Raw genomic sequence first — 21180 nt, 5'->3', positions numbered from 1 at the left:
ATCTCAAACATTTGTGGACCGATTTTGATGATTTTAAATAGGAAACTTGTCGAAAGCATGTCTGACAGAATTATTCCAGATTTGGATCCCGAAGATATCTGGGGTTTTCAGAAAATTAATTTCAACAGACAGACATACAGACGGACATGGCTTAATCGACTCCGCTGTCTATAAGGATCCAGAATTATATACTTTATGGGCTCGGAAAATTATATTGTGGAAATTACAAGCGGAATGACCATCTAATATATACCCTTCTCACGAAGGTGAAGGGTATAAAAATATGTATATAAATTAATATTTGTAGACATAGTTGAATTTAAAGAAAGGGCTTAGAACTTAACATTTTCTATTTACAAATCCATTGTTTTATATTAATTATGCTATGTTCAGTCTTGAGTTTTTAAACGCAAAATGTTGATTAATTTAATCAAAGCCGCTCACATTAGATTTGAGATGATTAAGTTGACAGTAAAATAATTAAGTTGACAAATAAAAAAGAAAAAACAAATTAAGATTTCTTTAAAGCATTAAAAATGGAAAGAAATGCTGTAATAAAGTTATCAGCAGGATATTTTACACTTATTAATTCTTGAATTGTGAACATTGATGGATTATTTAAGCATGTTTATGAAAAAACCCTTCTGCCAAAACATATTTATCGGTTGTACACCTGAAAGGTACGTTTATTGTGGCCGATGCTATACTATAATCAGGCTTGAGGTATGTTCAGAGGATTCTATGTGATTAATGAAATTATTAAGTTTTAATCCTGTTAATTTGAAATGATTAACAAATCATTTAAATGTTTGGAAAATCACCAAGATTTTAATGTGAATAGAGCTTAATCGTGGTTGAGATGATAAACTCTGCAAATGTTTATATTATTTAAACATATCTCTATTATATAAAGCATACTTTTAGGCTGTTTAATTAAATAAATCGTAAAGCAACTAGGGCTGGAAAATTGAGTACTTTCTTTAAAACTAAACTAAAATGTAATCAAAGATAACTGCCATAATCAAACTATCTAATCAATCTAAAAACAAGTGAGAAAGTATGGTAGGTGCATCCCGTCCATATAATACCCTACACTGAATAAATTAGCAAAGACTTTTTTTAATTTCAATAATTTATTTTCGTGAATGATTTTCGGAAGTTGGCCATAAAATCATAGGTTGCGACCTACAAAAACCCCACAAGGAAAAGTCTAACGGGGTCAATTCGCACGAGCACGAGGTCAGTTCACACACCTCCACGTGAGATGACCATGTCCTCAAATCGCTCTCGTAGAATGTCCTGTTGAAACCACATGTCATTGTTATCCATATCATCCCATTCAGACCAAAAGAAGTCGGGCAGAGCTGTAAATGAATCATTCTTTTTATACACTACACCATGAGTGGCAAGGGTATATATAAGTTTGTCATTCCGTTTGTATTTCTATATTTCACTTGCGACCCCACAAAGTATGTATATATATTCTGGATCGTTATAGATAGCGGAATCGATATAGCCATGTCTGTCTTTGTGTTGAAATCAACTTTATGAAGCCCACAAATAACTTCCATACACGATTCATACACCAATATCTCCGAAATTCTGCTCGGTTACCGAGAAAATCGGTCCACAAATGGCTGAGATATAAGGAAAAACCCAGGACAACCTCGATTTTTGACCTATTTTATTACTAAGTCATTAATATGGACAATATGAATATCTAATGATAGATATTATAAAGACCTACGCCACGACGTATATAAACCATAGTAAGTTGGACCAAATATTGGTCAAAATCGGAAAAAATTATTTTTTAACCCGAATTTTTTTTTAAAAAAAAAAATTTTTTTCACTAAATATTTGAAAAAAAAATTTTAAATTTAAAAAATTTAAAAAAAATTTAAAATATTTTTTTTTTCAAAAAATTAAAAAAAAAATTGAAAATATTTAAAATTTTTATATTAAAGTATAATTTGGTGAAGGTTATATAAGATTCGGCACAGCCGAATATAGCTCTCTTACTTGTTTGATTTAAATTCGTTAGGAATTAGCAAACATGAAATAATTCTTTTCAAAACAAACAATAACTGAATGAAATTTGAATCAATTCAAATTCGTGTTTACAAATAAATTTGTAAATTCGTTTTCAATTCAAATGAATCCGTAGAAAGAATTGAATTCAAAATCAATTCAATTTAAATGAACTGGAAATGAAGCAATTCACTTTGACAAATTCATTTGAATTAGAAACGAATTGCTATTCATTCTATTAATTCATTTGATTTGGAAATGAATTACAATTAAATTTAAACAAATTCATTTGAATTGACTCAAATTTCATTCAATTAATTTTTTTGTGTGAATGATTCACGAATAAATTAAAAAATTAACAAGTAAGAAAGTATGGTCGGTCAAGCACGACCATATAATACCCTACACTAAGTAAAAGAGCAAAAACATTTTTCTTTTAAAATTTCAATAATTTATAGTTTTGAGTGATTTTCGGAAGTGGTGACATGAATTTTGTATATACAAAACTTATTTAGAGCGGAACTTATGTAGATACATATATAAATTAAACATTTATGACCGATAAAGTCCAATTTCAGAATGACATTTGTATGGGGGCTAGGTGAAATAATGGACCGAAAAAGTAATATGTACCAAATTCGATCGAAATATCTTCAAAATTGCGGCCTGTACTCTGCGCACAAGGTTTACATGGACAGCCAGCCAGCCAGCTAGCCGACCAGACGGACGGACGGACATCGTTTAACCGACTCAGAAAGTGATTCTAAGTCAATCGGTATACTTTATGGTGGGTCTTAGACTAATTTTTTTGGGCGTTACAAACATCTGCACAAACGCATAATACCCTCCCCACTATGGTGGTGTAGGGTATAATGATTCATTCACAGCTCTGGTTGACGGTGATGGCCTGGCCAACGTCGTTCTCAAAGAAATATGGACCGATGATGCCGCCAACCAAAGTACACCCTAAACAGTGACTTATTCGGTATAAATTGGGCGCTCTTGGATCTCAAGTGAATTGGTATCGTCCCAAATTTAACAATTTTGTTTGTTGACTTAAAATGGGCGAAACGTGCTACATAGGCAGATGTAGCTTGAATATTAATTCTTTGAGTAAAATGAGCACCTAAAATTATAACGCTGAGATGTTAAAATATTTTGATCGTTTTACTAGAGTTTCCAGATGTTATTTTAAAAGTTTCTATATAAACCAATTAGACTTATTAGAATATGTCTTTCAACTGTGGCCAAATTATTATCTAGAAACAGAACCAATTTAAATTTATTCAAAATATAGTTGTTAAAATTGTAATTCTCAATTGGATTACCTTTTGTTTTTATCATTTAATAATAATTTACTTGACGCATTTTAACACGTGAATATGATTTAAGAGAAATAGTAAAATGAAGATCATTCGATTGATCTGGTAAACAATAAAACAACGGTTGAGTATTATATATATAGTTTTTAAATATGTTAAACAACTTATAAAAACAGGTCTGGCATATTTTAGCATAAATTTAAAATCAATTAACAAGCTGAATATTATATGCTATGAAAAGTGATATATAAATGTGTATAGAATTGGATGAGTTGACAAAATGCTTTGTTTATAAATATAATTTAAATGTTTTTCATCTTCATTAACATATACTATATAAACGACAAGTTTCTTAGCAAGAATATAAAAAAATAGAGTTTTGTTTTAAGAATTTTCGTATTTTATCAAAAATTGTAATGAATTAGAACTTTTGAAATGTGTTTGCTGGTAACTAACACCCTGTCTATACCTGACAAATATTTATCATAACAATTAATGACGTTTGTTTTCAAGACAAAGTTGTCTGAGCAAAAGCACTAACAATTTTGTCATAACGAAGCAATAATACTAATAAATGGAGACTATACCTGATAATTTTGTATCTTGACAACCATTTTGACGTTTATCATGATACAAGTTTATCAGGTATAGACAGGGGGTAAAAAAATGCTTTTATTTAAATAAGTTATGGAGACGATTTTTAGATATTTAATTAAACATTTTGTTACACGTTTTACATAAATTTGTAATTATGCAAAATTAGCTAATTGACCTAATTTAGTATTGATAACTTTATTTAGTATTAAATAGAAAATAATTTTTTTATATCTGTTTTCTTAATAAAATATTGAAACAAAACAAACTATTTCTATGTAAATTTATGTAACCAATTACATAATTACTTCTATAAATGTGTATTAAACTAAGAACGAACCTTAACAAGAATTCTAAACAATTTTAAATTTGTTTAGTTGCAGACAAGAGAAAACAAACAGGTTTTTATTTTCCCCTTACTTGGGCTGTCATTTCAATCAAACAGACAAAATGTCATAAATAAATTTAAATATTGATGAGCCATAAAAATTAATTGCCAGTTTTATAGTTTTTGAATAAAATGTTTGAAACACTCAGCTTAAAAACATAACTAACGGAGGTGGTTAGTTATTTTTTTTATTATTTTTTTTATAGTTTTCAATTTGAATATAACGGTTCCATAAAAATATTCTGTTAATATGTATCACAAGCAAAAACTAAATCTGCATAAAATCTAAGTTAATTAAATCCAAAAATCTTAGTTTTTTTTAAAAAAATTCTTGCATTTTATTTGTCTGCTACAATTAATTAACATATTTTATTCTAAATTGTTGTTACACATTTCTTTGCATCTTTCTTTTATTGTTTTCGAAATTTTAAAATGAAATAAAAAATTCTTTGTTTAACTTCAAGATCAGTTAATTTTTTGGTGTTTATCGGTTAAGACGTGTATGGAAGTGATCTAAGAAGTAAAAAATTAATCAAAATGTTGCAAAAACGTCCGCTAAATTATAAAATTGTAACAGCATTATTGGTGCTAAATTTTATTGCTGTTACCATGCTAATAAATCGCGCCACGATCAGCATGATATTGAGCGAAAAAGTGTTAATCAAAAATCGTGAACATTTAATAATTGATACAAGAGAGGGTAATTTGAAAAATTAGAAATTACAAACATAATGAAAAACTTGATGAAATAAATAACTATACCAACATTTGTGGTTATAATTGTTATCACTCCTTTGATTTACAAGAAAGTGGTAAAAGATCGAAAACATATCCAATAAATATAAAAATATTTAAAAAAAAATATAAATAATTTATATTTGGATTTTTTGCGATTTTTTTTTAAAAATGTGAGACCCAAGGTGGCGTAAATAGCGTAAATAGCTTTATTTACAACTTTGGTATCTATGGTGATCCCCACTGAAATTTTTCGGCAAAAATTTTAGTAGAATATTTTAATATTTCTCAAAAAAAGGGTCAAATTGACCCCTAAAGAGAGGAGATAGAGGGTTAAGATCTTCCACAAAAATGATCCCCATAAAATTCTGCAATAAAACTCTGACAATAAGAATTCAAAATTACATCATTTACTATAATGCTCCCTTCGATCAAAAAACTAAAACTTTGACCCTCTGTAAAAAAAAATTCAGAGCAGCTGGACTATAAGTTTGTTCTACAAAAATGATCTACTCAACATAACCTTTCAATTTTGCTAATTAAGCGTAAATAGCTTTATTTACAACTTTGGTATCTATGGTGAGCCCCACTGAAATTTTCCGGCAAAAATTTTAGTAGAATATTTTAATATTTCTCAAAAAAAGGGTCAAATTGACCCCTAAAGAGAGGACATAGAGGGTTAAGATCTTCCACAAAAATAATCCCCATAAAATTCTGCAATAAAACTCTGACAATAAGAATTCAAAATTACATCATTTACTATAATGCTCCCTTCGATCAAAAAACTAAAACTTTGACCCTCTGTAAAAACAAATTCAGAGCAGCTGGACTATAAGTTTATTCTACAAAAATGATCTACTCAACATAACCTTTCAGAATTATAGGGTCGCTATTCTGTTTCCAAAATACTGTTGGACAGTGTTATTATTTTCTAATGAAAAATTTTGTGGTTTTAGTCTTTGCTGGAGAAAATAGCATTTTCTAGTGAAAAACAGTATTTTCTGGTAAATTTTTTCAGGTGAATAGAATCATTTCTGGTGAAAAGAGCTTTTTCTACAATAAAACAGTTTTTTCTGTTAAAAAATAGTTTTTTTCCGGCGTAAATCGTTGGTGAAATTTTTTTTTGCTGGTAAAATAGTAGTGGAAAGGAGAGTGGAAAATTCTGGGAAAAGAGTCTTTTGTAACGAAACAAATTTCTTCAAAAATTCTTCCGAATCTATGTGCTAGAGTCATTGAAAATTTATACTCTCGTATTCGTGCCACCATGCGAAGTCGTAGCGAACATTTGATAATTGTCATATTTATGCTTTTAAGAGTTCTTTGTCAAGTCTTCGATGCGAAGAAGCGATGTTTATTCTCCTATTAGACTGGAAGTTATGCCTCCAAGAAAATCTTGAACAAAATTTGAAATATTACACAGAGAAAACAGATTCGTGATAGCAACCGAATTTGTTGCCAATCGAATGATTCGGTTGCACACATAGAATTTTTCAGTTCTAGCAGCTCGGTTATAAACCTCGAAATATTTCAAGTTCGCTTTATGAGTCACACGGTATCAACTTTCATAGGTTATAATTTTCTAACGATCCTATAGAATTCTGAGCATTAAATATGAAACTGTAATTTTCAATACCTCGACAAATTTGTAATATTAAACTAAACTAAACGTTTTCTAGATCAATCCCAGATCTTTTTACGTTGATCAACTAAAAGGGAAAATTAATTTTTTCACAATTCACTTGACTCTCTTTTTTCTCGTTAATTTCCCTGACGCCCCAGTTATTTTTATCATTTATTAACTTAGAACAGAAGAAGATTTTGGCACGAATATAGAAGATATCTTAACTCTGTCAATATTTGGAATACATAATCTAACCCTCTGGTCGCTAGTATCCGAAGCAGTATCTGAAACTTATCTTAGACCTTACCCTATTTTATTAAAGTTAATTTAGGGAGATATTAACAACATCCAAGATCTCCATTATATTTGGAACAATTTACATGTGATCCCATTCCACATATATCTAGTTTCAAATAATTAATGAAGCAGGTAACAAGACTACAACTCTTATTTTTAAGGATTTGACATCTAGGAACGTTTTATAATGAAAGAATCAAATAAACTTTTACTTCAATTGAGACAAGAGTCCTAAGCAATCATGGCATAGATGACAACTAGATAGGTAACTGAGAGCCAAAAACCTAATTTAGGATAATGTATTGGCATGTATTTTGTTATTGTATGACAAATATAAGAGACCAATTTTGATTGATTTTTTTCATTGCTATTTCTCTCTCCCTCCGATCTATGTATTTATTCTTTGCAACAAGGCGTTATCGGAAACTCATCTAGAATAGTTTGACTATTCTAGATGAGTTCATGTTTGGATACCGTCAGCCTGGAAAACTTTAAACCCTTCCCAAAGTTTAAAAATTAACTTAAAAATTTACCGATATATTATGGCGTAACTCAAATCTAAAGGTACAATAGATATAATGAACCTAAGTAGGAGAACACATAGAAGACTTGTTAGTATTGTTACGTTTTAACATTTTTAAATCGTTGGTTTATTTCCTTTAAATAAACCGGATACTTTTGATTGCAAATAAAAGCCGTTTAGTAGTTTAAGAATTGTAGCAACTCTTTATTTATTTAAAATGTACATCAACAAGAGTTTAAATAGTCACTCAGTGTTTTATACACGTTAATAAATTCGCAGAAATACACTGATAATACAGTTGATGTCTCTACTTAACGATGCTTCAAATTGGACTCAATCGTTTGGTGTTCTCACGGCCAGTTTATATACGCTGCATTACAATCTAGAAAGCTCTATTTCTACAATGATCTTCAAACTAGAATATTCGAATTCTAGAGCTTTCGATGTTAATCACTAATCATTTAGTGTTGCCATGCTTACAAACAATGTTCAAATAGAGCTTTCTAGATTGTAATGCAGCGTATATAAACTGGCCGTGAGAACACCAAACGATTGAGTCCAATTTGAAGCATCGTTAAGTAGAGACATCAACTGTATTATCAGTGTATTTCTGCGAATTTATTAACGTGTATAAAACACTGAGTGTTCAACTCAAAGCTTTTATTCAATATTAATAATCCTGTGGGTATTATGTTGCTGTTTGAGAGGCATTATACAACTTTAAACCAGCCGTTAAAACAGTTATTTTTAAATTCAATAAGAGCTTTTTTGTCTCTTATTGGTTTATCCGACAAAACGATCTACAGAGCATGTCAGGATGAGGAATATCTTAGGGATTCAAATTGTGAATCGTTTATAAACTTTACTGAGGATACTACGTTCTTAATCTAGCTGACAAAAACCAGCAGGCAAAAAACACATTATCCAAGTCCAGTGAAACTAACACGTTTATACATCACTACAATTACGCCAAAGTAGAAAGCCAGCTACACCTTTTGTTGATATCATAGTTTTTGCGAAAATCAAAATTTCTCGAAGAATATCCCGAACTATCTAGCTATCTAGAATCTTTTTCATTTAAACTAATTTGTTTCGTACAATTTTCAAAAAATCATTTTTGAATATAATTTTCTGAATAACCCATTTTCTTTTTCTTTCAGATCATGATGAAACCTTCATTTACGAACACATTGCCAAGGAGATGCCCTACTTACCGGTGGCCGATTTAAACAATATTCACTATAAAAATCGCAATTACAATTCATCTTGTGCCTGGTATCCCTCATTCCTGGACATAAAGATACACAATGACTATTGGCAAGAGTTCATTAATAAAAACATCAGTTACTACTTATTTGGAGCCTATTTCGATAGAAGACCCTCTGTAACCTATGAGGAACCCGTTGTAAGAGTCTTAACCATGATGCATTTCATAGCAGCCAAAGATGAGGAATATCCCGAAACATATTGCCAGGTGTGGTATGACCAGCAGCCCCAACCCTATATAACTAAAGTTACCGAATTGAGACGTATTTGGTATTACGATTGGGGTCATAGTTTAGATCATCATTATGCTCATTTTTTGTCCTGTTCGGTACCAGAAGAACATCGCTCATGGACACCACGTTCGGTATCGCTAGTTACTTCGCCCTGTGACAAGGCCACCAATAATGTGTTGGTAACATATCATCCCCTTAAAGAGGAAGAAACTAAGCAAAAGTTTGTGGTGTGTGTTAAGGGTTTGGATTATCCCTATGTGGATATGTCGCATCGTTTGGTGGAATATATAGAAACTATGCGTTCCCTGGGGGCTGATAAAGTGGTCATGTACAAGCTGCAAGTGCATCCCAATACCACAAAAGTGTTGCAGCATTATGTGGACTCGGGTTATCTAGAATATCGTCCCTTTAGTTTGTCCACAAAAGTAAGCAATTTACCCGGCTTTCGTCACATGCAAATCGATAAGAATGGTTTTTCGTATGTGTTGCACGAGGTGATACCCTACAATGATTGTTTCTATCGCCACATGTATCGCTATGAATATGTAGCAGTATTGGATGTAGATGAAATACCCATGCCTTTGGGCAACTATCGCAATTGGCATGATTTGGTTAAGTTCGGGGAGACGGAAAAAAATCAAAATTGCAATCATTTTGCTGCTTTTTGCTTTCGCTGCATATATTTTCCACGCTATGCGGAAAAACCTCGCTATAGCCAAGAGTTTCCCGAATATTTTTATATGCTGCAACATGTTCATCGTGTTAGGGAGCACATACGCCCCGAATGGGCCACCAAATGTTTTCATCACACAGATCGTGTGATAGCCACCCACAATCATTTTCCCATGCACATTAAATGGGATGTGTGTCCCAGTTATTCGTTTAATGCCACCGATGCCCAATTGCAGCACTATAGAGAGCCTCCTCTCAAGGATACTTTAGATGATCCGGTAGTCGATACAAGTTTGTGGCGTTTTAAGGATGAGATAATAGAGCGTTCTATGAGAGTATTTGAGGAGCTTAACTTTTTTGAAGAAGTGAGTTTGGCATGTTTTTTGAATATAGTTTATTTAAACATTTGTTTTCTCTTTGCAGATAGAAGCTGATTATTAATTAAGTTATTTAAGAAATTAATTTGTTGTCAATGTAGATAAGAAATCTGTGATTTTGCTTTAAAGAGCAAATAAAATAAATTTAAATTACTTTCATTTGAATTTAATATTTTAATTCAATATACTTCAGTATTAAGTATACTGAAGACAAGAATGTTTTTTGAGGATCAGTTACGATCATCAAAGCCATAGATGACAACAATTTTTATAAATAACTGAGAGCTAAAAACCTAAGTTGGTTGTGAAAAATTTATAATTCATGTGAATGTACTGCCATATATTCTGTTACTGTATCACCCATATTTGTGAAAAAATATTCATTTTGTTAAATGTTTTTCATTGTCATTCCTCTCTCCTTCCGTTTTAGTATTTATTCTATGATCAAACCATTAAGGACATACCAAACATTTGATTATAAATTTACTGCTTAAATCTTAACAGATTTAAGCACCTTCTAAGTCACAAGGAGTGACATTCTGTAGTATTTTGGATCAAAAAATACTCAAAAGGAGAAGCTAGACGAGTCTAGAAGGTACTAATATTTACACAACTAGAATTCCAACATTTTTTTTGCAGAAACATAAAATAAATTGTCGATCGTGCTTCCAACCTTAATTTTGATCTCGTAAAAAATGACTGCTGTTACATTAATAGTTACATTACTAGCTACGTGACTTCTTATTATACCCTGCACCACCATAGTGGGGAGGGTATAATTCGTTTGTGCAGATGTTTGTAACGCCCAAAAATATTAGTCTAACACTAGGGTATTCATTCGATTAATGATCGTTCGATTAATCGAATAATTTCTTACGAATAATTATTCGAACTATTTAAAAATGACCATTTTCGAATAACGAATAATTCGAACAATTTTATGTCGAATAATCGAATAAAACGAATAAATGTTCATATATATTTAAATTTATTAAATTGCTTAAAATTTTTCATAATTTCAAATTTAAATAATTAATAATGACTCACAAAAATTGTATTGTTTCTGATATTCGACAAATAACTAAAGACAAAGGGACTTTCGATCACTGTAGATGAGTGTTCCGATAGCTACTTCTATAAATATATAAATATAACTGCAAGAAGATACAATTGTAAAAACAAATCTTTCAAAATTTTTAACTTAGGACTTGAACCAATGAAAATAAAAGGTACGGAATAAAATATTTGTTATTTAGCTGGCGAATTATTAGAAGAATTAAAGTGGAGTTGAATGTGATGGATAATGTGATTTTGAAACGGTCGTCAAAAGTGATATTGAGGATGACATTTATAATGTTTACATTGAAATAGATGAAGGCCATGATCTTCAAAAATATATGTATATAAGTGAAGTTATTAACCGCGACTTGCATAATATTTAATAAATCGTATGATAAACACAAAAATTGCAAACTAACGTTTTGTTGCAAGAAAACCATGGAGTTCGTCTTATACATGATTTTGAACATCGTTGAACATCTTTGTCTAATATGGTAATAAACTTTTTGCGTATTTGTAAATGCGTCAATCATGCACTGCGTGACTTCAAATTAGCCACGTTCACTGACTACAGTGTTGGCAATTCATGGTGAACAAAAAGGGCTAAATACTTAGAAAAAAAGGCTAAAAAAGGGCTAAAAAGGGCTAACATTTTTAATTAAAAAAATACATACATTTGACACAAAAAACAACTTAGAATGTTACATTTGGCTATGACGAATAGACAATCAAAAATGTGTGAATATAACACACGTTCAAATGCAAGAAAATATGATTATTTATTCCTGTATGTTGATTCTTAACTTTAAAATAACGTAATATGGGGCCACACGTATATCATATGGCAATGTTTTTAAAGCCTCGTATTTATCACCTGGCCTGCAAAATGCTCCTAGGCAAATTTTTTTATATGAAAGACAAATTATGTATAAAGTAATCCTTTGTGATAACTTCTATGGAGAATATTTTGATAAGTGAATATATGGCAAATATGCCTCTCATGAAATGCAGAAAAAGAATATTCTAAAATATTAAATATTGATTTTCATTTGCAAAAACATAAAGTTTGCCATTAGTTAGTAAACATATTAAAACTAAGGTAGCCAAAATATGTAAACATAATTATTTAATTTATATTTGGAAAAAAGTTAATTTTCTATATTTGATCAGATAAAAATGATCATAGCTAAATTATTACACTATGAGACAAAAAAAACTAAAGTAGACATACCTGGAAAGTAATACTATTTTTCTGATAGGCTTTATCGAGTACAATAAGAATATGTTTTTGAAATTTGCAAAACACCTCCAAAATCTTGAGTTACGGATAAAAAACCGGTTCATACCTTTAAGCACTTATAAGACATTAACTAAGCTGATTCTCAATCGATTTTAATTTTTTAAACGGAAAGGCCATAGTCTCTTCTTTTTAAATCCGCTTAAAAAATTAAAATCGATTGAGAATCAGCTTAGTTAATGGCTTATAAGTGCTTAAAGGTATGAAAAATCGGTTTTTACCCGTAACTCAAGATTTTGGAGGTGTTTTGCTAATTTCAAAGACAGATTCTTGTTATACTCGACAGCACCTTCCAGAAAAATTGTATCGCATTCCAGGCATTATTTTTTGTAGCATAGTGTTATCGATAATGAACTGAATTTTTCTTTCTAAATTGAAACGGTATACTACATGGCATGTGTTATAAAATATTTATATTTACTTTAATACATCGCCCAGATAAAGTTAAAAGTATTCTCTTTAACCCTATATATGATTTTATAAACGCCCGTACCCGCGCGTAAAACATTAACATATTTATTGACAATTTTTATTCAAATAACGTCCATTTTCTCTATATTAGTTATGGCATTTTTTTAATGTATGGAAGGTCCAACAATTTGTATGTGCTTAAATTGTTTACTGGTTCAAGATTTTTAGTTAATTTTTGTCATAATATCCCTACCAATTTTTTTGAACTGATTTTACTAATTTTCAACAGCAAAAATTTCAGATCATTAGAGTAAATATATACGTTTTGATTTAGTCACAAAAATGGCTAAAAAAAGACTAAAGGCTAAATTTATTTTTTTGTGGCTAAACAAGATTGAAAAGGGCTAAATTTAGCCCAAAAAGGGCTAAATTAGCAACACTGACTGACAATGATATCCAACTTTGGACAGATTCAATTTATTGTGTAATTCCCCAAGACCACTTTATTAAGCAAAGATTCGGCAGCTTGATGTATAATACAATTTGTTATAAATAATTTAGAAATAGTGAATAATTAATTTACTAAAGAATTGGTTACTCAATTTAAAACCCGAATTAATGAGCGACATAACAAAGTTCTTAATACGTTTATATTGTATTTTATTTCAGGATCATGTCCAACTAGCTCAAATTTTTTAAAGCATAGCTCCAAAACAGAAACTAAAGAGTTTGCTAGTCATTTGTTTTGTAGATTGTTCGGGAGTTAATCTGATCAGAATATTTCTGTTGAAAATTTAATGATATACTTTGTTTTCGAATGTTTTTTTACATTATCAATACTTGACTTGTTAACTTTAACGTTAATAATAAAATACTAAAAAAACGACATCAAAACTTCATTCTTTACTTTTTTAAAAAAATTTAAATTATTCGAATAATTCGATTAATTTTAAACGTGTGATCGAATTATTCGAACAAGTTAAAATCTCTTATTCGAATTATTCGTTTTATTCGAACAAGAGAAAAATCGAATAATTCGAATACCCTATCTAACACCCACCTTAAAGTATACCGATCGACTTAGAATCACTTTCTGAGTCGATTAAACGATGTCCCTCCGTCCGTCCGTCCGTCTGGTTGGCTGGCTGGCTGGCTGACCTTAAAGTATACCGATCGACTTAGAATCACTTTCTGAGTCGATTAAACGAAGTCCCTCCGTCCGTCCGTCCGTCTGGTTGGCTGGCTGGCTGTCCATGTAAACCTTGTGCGCAGAGTACAGGTCGCAATTTTGAAGATATTTCGCTCAAATTTCGTACATATTATTTTTTCGGCCCAAGGACCAAGCCTATTGAAACTGGCTGAAATCGGTCCATTATTTCACCTAGCCCCCATACAAATGTCCTCCCGAAATTGGACTTTATCGGTCATAAATGTTTAATTTATATATGTATCTCCACAAATTCCGCTCCAAATAAGTTTTATATACACAAAATTCATGTCACCAAATTTTGTTACGATCAGTCCAATTAGTCATAGCTCCCATATAGACCCGCTTCCGAAAATCACTTTAACGTGCATAAATCGCTTAAAAATGTTGATAAACACACAAAATTCAACATAGTTAACTTTAATATAGACATAAATCACACGACCTAATTTCATGGTGATCGGTATATAATTGGTCATAGCCCCCATATAAGGCCCACTTCCGAAAATCACTCAAAAATATAAATTATTGAAATTTTAAAAGAAAAATTATTTTTGCTCTTTTACTTAGTGTAGGGTATTATATGGTCGGGCTTGACCGACCATACTTTCTTACTTGTTTGTATCTATATTAGTTTAGAAGACATAAGGTTACCGAGTTTATCCGTTTTTATCACCTAAACTTTCGAATTTCCAAAAATCCCTTCTTATAGGATCTACACAGGGAGAGTCAAAATTTCATGTCTCTACCTTTTGGCGTTTGGACGAGGCGATGTTGAATCAGTCAGTCAGTCACTTAGTAACGTTACAAAAAGTCGACTTTGTTAAATAAAAAATCTCTTCACTGATAAGTATGTTTTACTTTTTTAACTCATTTAATCTTTCCTTTTAACAAAGTACAAGGATACGAGTGGAAGATTTTTATTTAAAAGCTTAACTTATGGTAAACAATATGATTTATCGACACTTCTTCCTGTATATAATCGTATGTATATTTTTGTAGCCTAGTAAATGCAAAAGTATGAAAATGTGTTACAGTCTGCTTGTATTTGTAAAGTATGGAAAAACCCTGCGGTATTAATGGTAGTAATTGTCAACTTTATACCTCCTATATTGCTACTTAAGTAGAAATTATTTGTTTCAAGTTAGGATCGTTAGATGTTTACTTTTCTGAGTAACTTTTTTAATGTAGTTATAGAGAGAGTTAGGGAACTGGTTCAATATGCACCACCTTTCACCAACAAAATCGCTAAGGAAATCGACCACAGTTTCCTAATGAGTTTACCAATATATGATCATTCAGAAGTTGCTAATTGAACCTTCGCCAGTTGAATACCTTACAAGTAGGTTAGTGGGTAACTAGTGTGAATGCGTTACCAGTTCCATGATCTGCAGGACAGATTACTTGTAAGAGTATTCGTTCATTTGTTTGTGTACGAATAATTTGCATTTCTAAAGTGTTGATGCTGCATATTTTCTCCCCTTCGTTGTTATTGCAACAGACATATCCTTCTCCCCCACAGTCATGCCAGAACTTTCTTATAATATAGCCGTGTGGCATATATTTCCATTTTCTGTTGTTGTTGTTTTGCGGTAGATGTTGCAAGATATGGAAATAGCATCAGAATTTTTCCCCTTAGTTCAGTGTACAGTATTTTAATGCGGCTTGAAGTTGTGCTGAAGTGTTGCATTTTAATGAAGTTTATACAGGAATTTTTATTTGCGCCAATATTGTGGATATACGAGTAGTAAGGAGGGGTACTGATTCGCGTGGATTTATTATACAAAGAAGTGGGAATAAATAATGATTAAGTAAAGTGTATAGATAATTTAATGCGGTAGCATAATGCTGAACAAGGTATTATAGGCTTATGTTGATTTTGAAAACTCAAATACAAAGACAATGGAATTTTTGAAAGTTTAAAATTTTCCGTGCTTTGCAAAGATCATAATGGAACTTATATCGTTGGATTTCTTTGAGGAATAATTTTTAACTAATTGCTTTATCTGGATATCGTATATCATATTAAGAAATATTTCAAATCTTAAACAGTGATACAAAAGTAAAAGAAAAAATATGCAGGGGCTGTCATATAGCAATTCTGTGTTGTTGGAGTCCATAGTCAGTTTCCATATAAAATTTCTTAAAAATTAGCTCATTAATTCTTTAATTATATATATAAGTTTGTCATTCCGTGTGTAACATTGAGAAATATTCATCTGAGACCCATCAAAGTATATATATTATTGATCCTTATGAAATTCTAAGTCGAATGAGCCATGTCCGTCTGTCTGTCCATCTGTGTAAAACACGCTCAAGTCCAAAATACGCAAACAAACTTAGTAGAGTTGCAAGAAAAATGTTTATTATTGTCCTAAGCAGTTCAGTACAGTGGAACCAAAGTTATGAATGAAAATGTGGGACAACCTCAAAAAAAAATTCATAATTTTCACTTATTTTTGGACATTTTTTGTAAGTATATTGCAGCTAATATCATAAAATTTTGCACTCGTTACTTTTATGATAAAAGGAGTAACTCTGGTGAAAACTATAAGAATCGGTCCATGATTTCTCCTAGCCCCTATACAAATTTCTTCCCGAAATATCCATAGAAAATTCAGCAAAAATAAGTTTCGTGGTAAAAGAAATTATATTACAAAATTTTTCGTGGATCGGCCCATATTTGACCATAGCCCCCATATAAAGTACACTTCCGAAAATCTCTTAAATAAGCATAAATGTCTTATAAATATCCCCATGAAGTTGAAATTCGACATGAATAATCCCCATATATACCAAAATCGCTCTACCTAATTCTATGAAGATCGCCGATAATTGGTTATAGCTCCCATATAAGGACCACTTCCGAAAAACACAATAACCTACATAAATACATATCTAAAAAATATCAATATCAAAACAAAATTTCACACACATTTTAGATTTTATTTAGAAATCATACTACTGGATTTTGTGAATATCGGTCCATATTTGACCATAGCTCCCATATAAGGTCCACTTCCAAAAATCAGTTAAGTACTCATAAAACTCTTATAAATACATTTATCATGCTAAAATTCGACAAAAATTATGCTCATATATATAGATATCACTGTACCAAATTTTATGCAGATTGGCCGATAATTGGTCATAGCTCACTTATAAGGCCCATTTCCGAAAAAAAGATATTAACCTTAAAAAGTATTAAAAACATATCGATATCAAAATGAAATTACGCACAGATCCAGTAATTTGAATCCAGAAATCATACTTCTGGATTTTGTGAATATCGGTCCATATTTAACCATAGCTGCCATATAAGGTCCACTCCCGAAAATCACTAATATCCACATAAATTTCTTACAAATATAGTTATCAGGTTGAAATTCAAAACAAATTTATTCTATATATACAAAAATCGATGTACCAAATTTTATGATGATAGGCCCATAATTGGTCATAACCTCCATATAAAAACTACTTCAGGAAAACCCATTACCCTACACAAATATCCATAAAAATCTACACTACTACAAGATTTTTTAAATATTGGTGCATAATTCGGCATAGCTCCCACATAAGGTCCACTCTTGTTAATAGCGTTGTTTATATGAAATTCTACAAAAATAACCCTTAAATACTTAGGACCATAATAGGTCATAGCATCCATATATTAAACCAAAATAGTACACAGATCAGTAATTTGTATTCAAAAATCATAATACTGAAGTTTGTGAATATTGGTCCATAATTGGCCACAGCTCTCATATAAATACATAAAATTCACGTTAAAATATTTTATGACAACCGAATCATAATAGGTCGGTCATAGCTCCCGCATAAGTCCCAGATATTTTGAAATTTGTCTAAATATATTTGTATACTCTTTTTTTATACTCTGTTTCTTCGCTTGTGGTTAAAAGGGAAAAATTTTGATCCAAACGTATTAACTTATTATTAAGTATATAAATTGTTAAATTTCATTTCATAAGGTCCAGACTTAAACGCGGCAACACTTCCCCTTTGCGCTTGTGAAATTTCATTAAAATCGGACTAAGGGTTTAGAAGTTACAGATTTTTTTTCTCATACCACTGTGCGCCACTTTGACACTCAGATATTGTAGATCGTTTAACCCAGTTCCAACAAACTGTTTACGGTTACCTATGTAAGAAAATAATAATTTAGAAAAACTAAATTTAGACGACAATTTCTCAATTAAAAGACGATAATTAACTGTGTCAAACGTTCTAATAGGAATTTCAGTTATAAATTGCTAAATTAGATACAATTTTTTGTACATTTGAAATAAAATATCTTCTGCGTAAACTAGTATTTCTAACAATTGTTATATTATTTCAGCTTTTATACCATCATATTTAGGTGGAGGGTATTTAAGATTCGGCACTTGTTTTTTTATCGATTTTTATTAACTTATATGTTTTGAAAAGCTACTTTAGTATGATTTCTCACAATGAGAATAAAACTATATGATAAGATTATATATATGGGGCATTTCACGTCAAGTGAACCAACTTTTGAAATCGATGTCTTCCGATCGCGATGAAATTTGCACCAATGTTAGTTCTATTGGATAGTAATTCGGACACCATTTTTCAACAAGATCGGTCAAGAACTCTCTGAGTTATAGGAGGTCAAAATTTGACATTTTGGCCAAACAGGTGTTTTTTTTATCCATATAACTTATTACCTATTGTTCTTAGCAAAATGTGTCTCAAATAGTTTAGATAGCTATTTATGCAATCTTTCGAAAAAAAAAAATTAAAAAAATTTAATAAAATATTTTTGATTTTTTTTTTTAAATCAAAAATATTTTTGACTTTTTTTTTCAAAATATATGTATATATATAATATATGTATATAGTGGGCGTGGCATGCTTTTTATTTTATGTTATTTTATAAAAAAAATAATTTTTTCTCACAAAAAATAGGGAGATTGGTCAATAGAAGCAATTCTTGAAATGATAGGGTTGTGGCAGATATTATTGCAATAATGCTGGACATTACACAATTATTTTATCAGCGGTTGTTACATCCATTTTAGTTTTAACAACTTTATAATTTCTGCAGCTTTATAATTTTAACAATTTATACACAGTAAAAAATAATTTTGACATGAATTCGGAATTACACATGAATAAAAAAAAAAGACAGTACATATGTAAAATACATGTCGTCTGATAGCACCTTAAATGTTTTCTCATGTACTATATTTTAGTCAAATTTTACATTTAGTGGAACAGAACTTTTGAGGGTCAAAAGGGGTTAACAGAATTTTACTTCCAGAAGAAAGGCGAAAGTGCCCTCTTTCACACCATATATACTTTTGTACCTTTGACCCGTCTGTAGAACACTTTAATGAAACTACTCCCAAAATTGCTTCTATTTTTATAAATTTTTCAGGCGTGATTTTCCATGAATTTTCAATGGTGGTTTTCCATGAGAACAAGTAAGGCTGTGCCTTACTGCACTTGATCCAGAAAATATTATACCTACTGTCAAACATGGTGGAAGCAAAGTTATGGTTTGTCGAGCGTAACATCTACCGCTATCAATATAAAAACATATTGGAACAAAATATTAAGGTATTTGTTGATAGTTTGTGCCTGGGAAATCAATGGATTTTTCAGCAAGATAACGACCCTAAGCATACTGCGCACGTTGTTCGAGACTGGCTTCTTTATTAGGCACCAAGACAGCTATATTCACCACCCAATCACCAGACTTAAACCCAATAGAGCACATATGGGACGCTTTGTAAAAATTTGTGCGAAAATATGACATCAGTAGCCTTGAAACATTAAAAACCGCTCTTATTCGAGCATAAGCCGAAAAACACCCACTATTACAGAGAATTTGGTGAAATTAATGCACCGTCGTCTTACAAGAACCAACCAAATATTAAGAATTATTTTTTTTTTAATTTTATATAAAATTTTGAAATAATATTTATTTTTTGTAGCTGTATGTAGACTTTTTTCCTATGAATTTTTAATGTTTTTGTTATTATGTAAATTAATTAATTTTTTATTTTATAAATAAAGTTATTTATTAATGCCTTAAATATTGACATAAACATTTTTTTAATTTTCTTCACAAACTCTCTAAAACACCTAAATCATAGGGTGTATGTAGACTTTTTTCCTTGACTGTATAAAAATGAAATGGTTCATGTATGTAATGTCATCTCGTGCGAACGGCTGGAGCGATTTTGCTGATTTTTTTTTTATTCGATTCGAAATTTTTAGAAGATGGTTTGTAATGAAAAAAAATTAAAAAATTCCGGGTAAAACTCGTAAATTTTTTTAGTCCAGTCAAAAAATAAAAAACCCTAAAGTATGTAGTACAAATTTAGACATTTTATTTGCAAATAAATAAGAACAGGCAGGTGTAATGTGGGTTGGAGAAACTTGAAGAACTAACATTAGTGTTAAATATTTTTAGGTAAACAAACTTTTTTTTTTCATTTTTTGGAACAAATTTTTTTTCGAATTATTATTTAAAATTTTTTTTTTTTAAATTTTTTTTTTTTAAATTTTAAAATTTTTTATATATATAGGTTTTTTTATTTTTTTTTTGTGAAAAGAAAAATTCGAGTTCCAAATTTTTTTTTCCGATTTTGACCCATTATAGGTCAAACTTACTATGGTCTTATATAGGCCGTTGCAAAGGTCTTTGAAATATCTATCATTAGATATACATATTGACTTAGTAATCCAGATATAGCTCAAAAATAGGTAAAAAATCGAGGTTGTCCTAGTTTTTTCCTCATACCTCAGCCATTTGTGGACCGACTTTGGCTGATTTTAAATAGGAAACTTCTCGAAAGCATGTCTGACAGAATTATTGAAGATTTGGATCCCGAAGATATCTGGAGTCTTCAGAAAATTGACGGATATGGCTTAATCGACTCTGCTATCTATAAGGATCCAGAATATATATACTTTATAGGGTCGGAAAATTATATTGTGGAAATTACAAAAGAAATGACAAACTTATATATACCCTTCTCACGAAGGTGAAGGATATAAAAATATAAAATTTTAGCGGTTAAAGATATCATAACAAAATTTGAAACTAATATGGATCCACAAGTCCTTAAATAAATGCCATTATTATTTTTCATAG

The 21180-nt window shown here is 30.6% G+C and overlaps 1 protein-coding gene across 1 annotated transcript; it reads left to right on the top strand.

Moving 5' to 3' along the window:
* Positions 1-4872: 4872 nt before the first annotated feature.
* LOC135958666 (uncharacterized) lies at positions 4873-10123 on the top strand. The gene is made up of 3 exons (XM_065509558.1): positions 4873-5035; positions 8672-10047; positions 10106-10123. The coding sequence occupies exons 1-3, from the start codon at positions 4873-4875 to the stop codon at positions 10121-10123; spliced, it is 1557 nt and encodes a 518-aa protein (XP_065365630.1).
* Positions 10124-21180: the final 11057 nt, after the last annotated feature.

The sequence above is a fragment of the Calliphora vicina genome, chromosome 4 (genome assembly GCF_958450345.1).
Source record: "Calliphora vicina chromosome 4, idCalVici1.1, whole genome shotgun sequence".
Taxonomy (NCBI): Eukaryota; Metazoa; Arthropoda; class Insecta; order Diptera; family Calliphoridae; genus Calliphora; species Calliphora vicina.
Note: the sequence above shows the minus strand (reverse complement) of the source record. Positions and strands in the feature narration are given on the sequence as shown.

Coding starts and splice junctions, on each gene's coding strand:
- LOC135958666 (XM_065509558.1), top strand. CDS start 4,873: ATGTTGCAAAAACGTCCGCTAAATTATAAAATTGTAACAGCATTATTG. Junction 5,036..8,671: donor AATAATTGATACAAGAGAGG/GTAATTTGAAAA, acceptor TTTTTCTTTCAG/ATCATGATGAAACCTTCATT.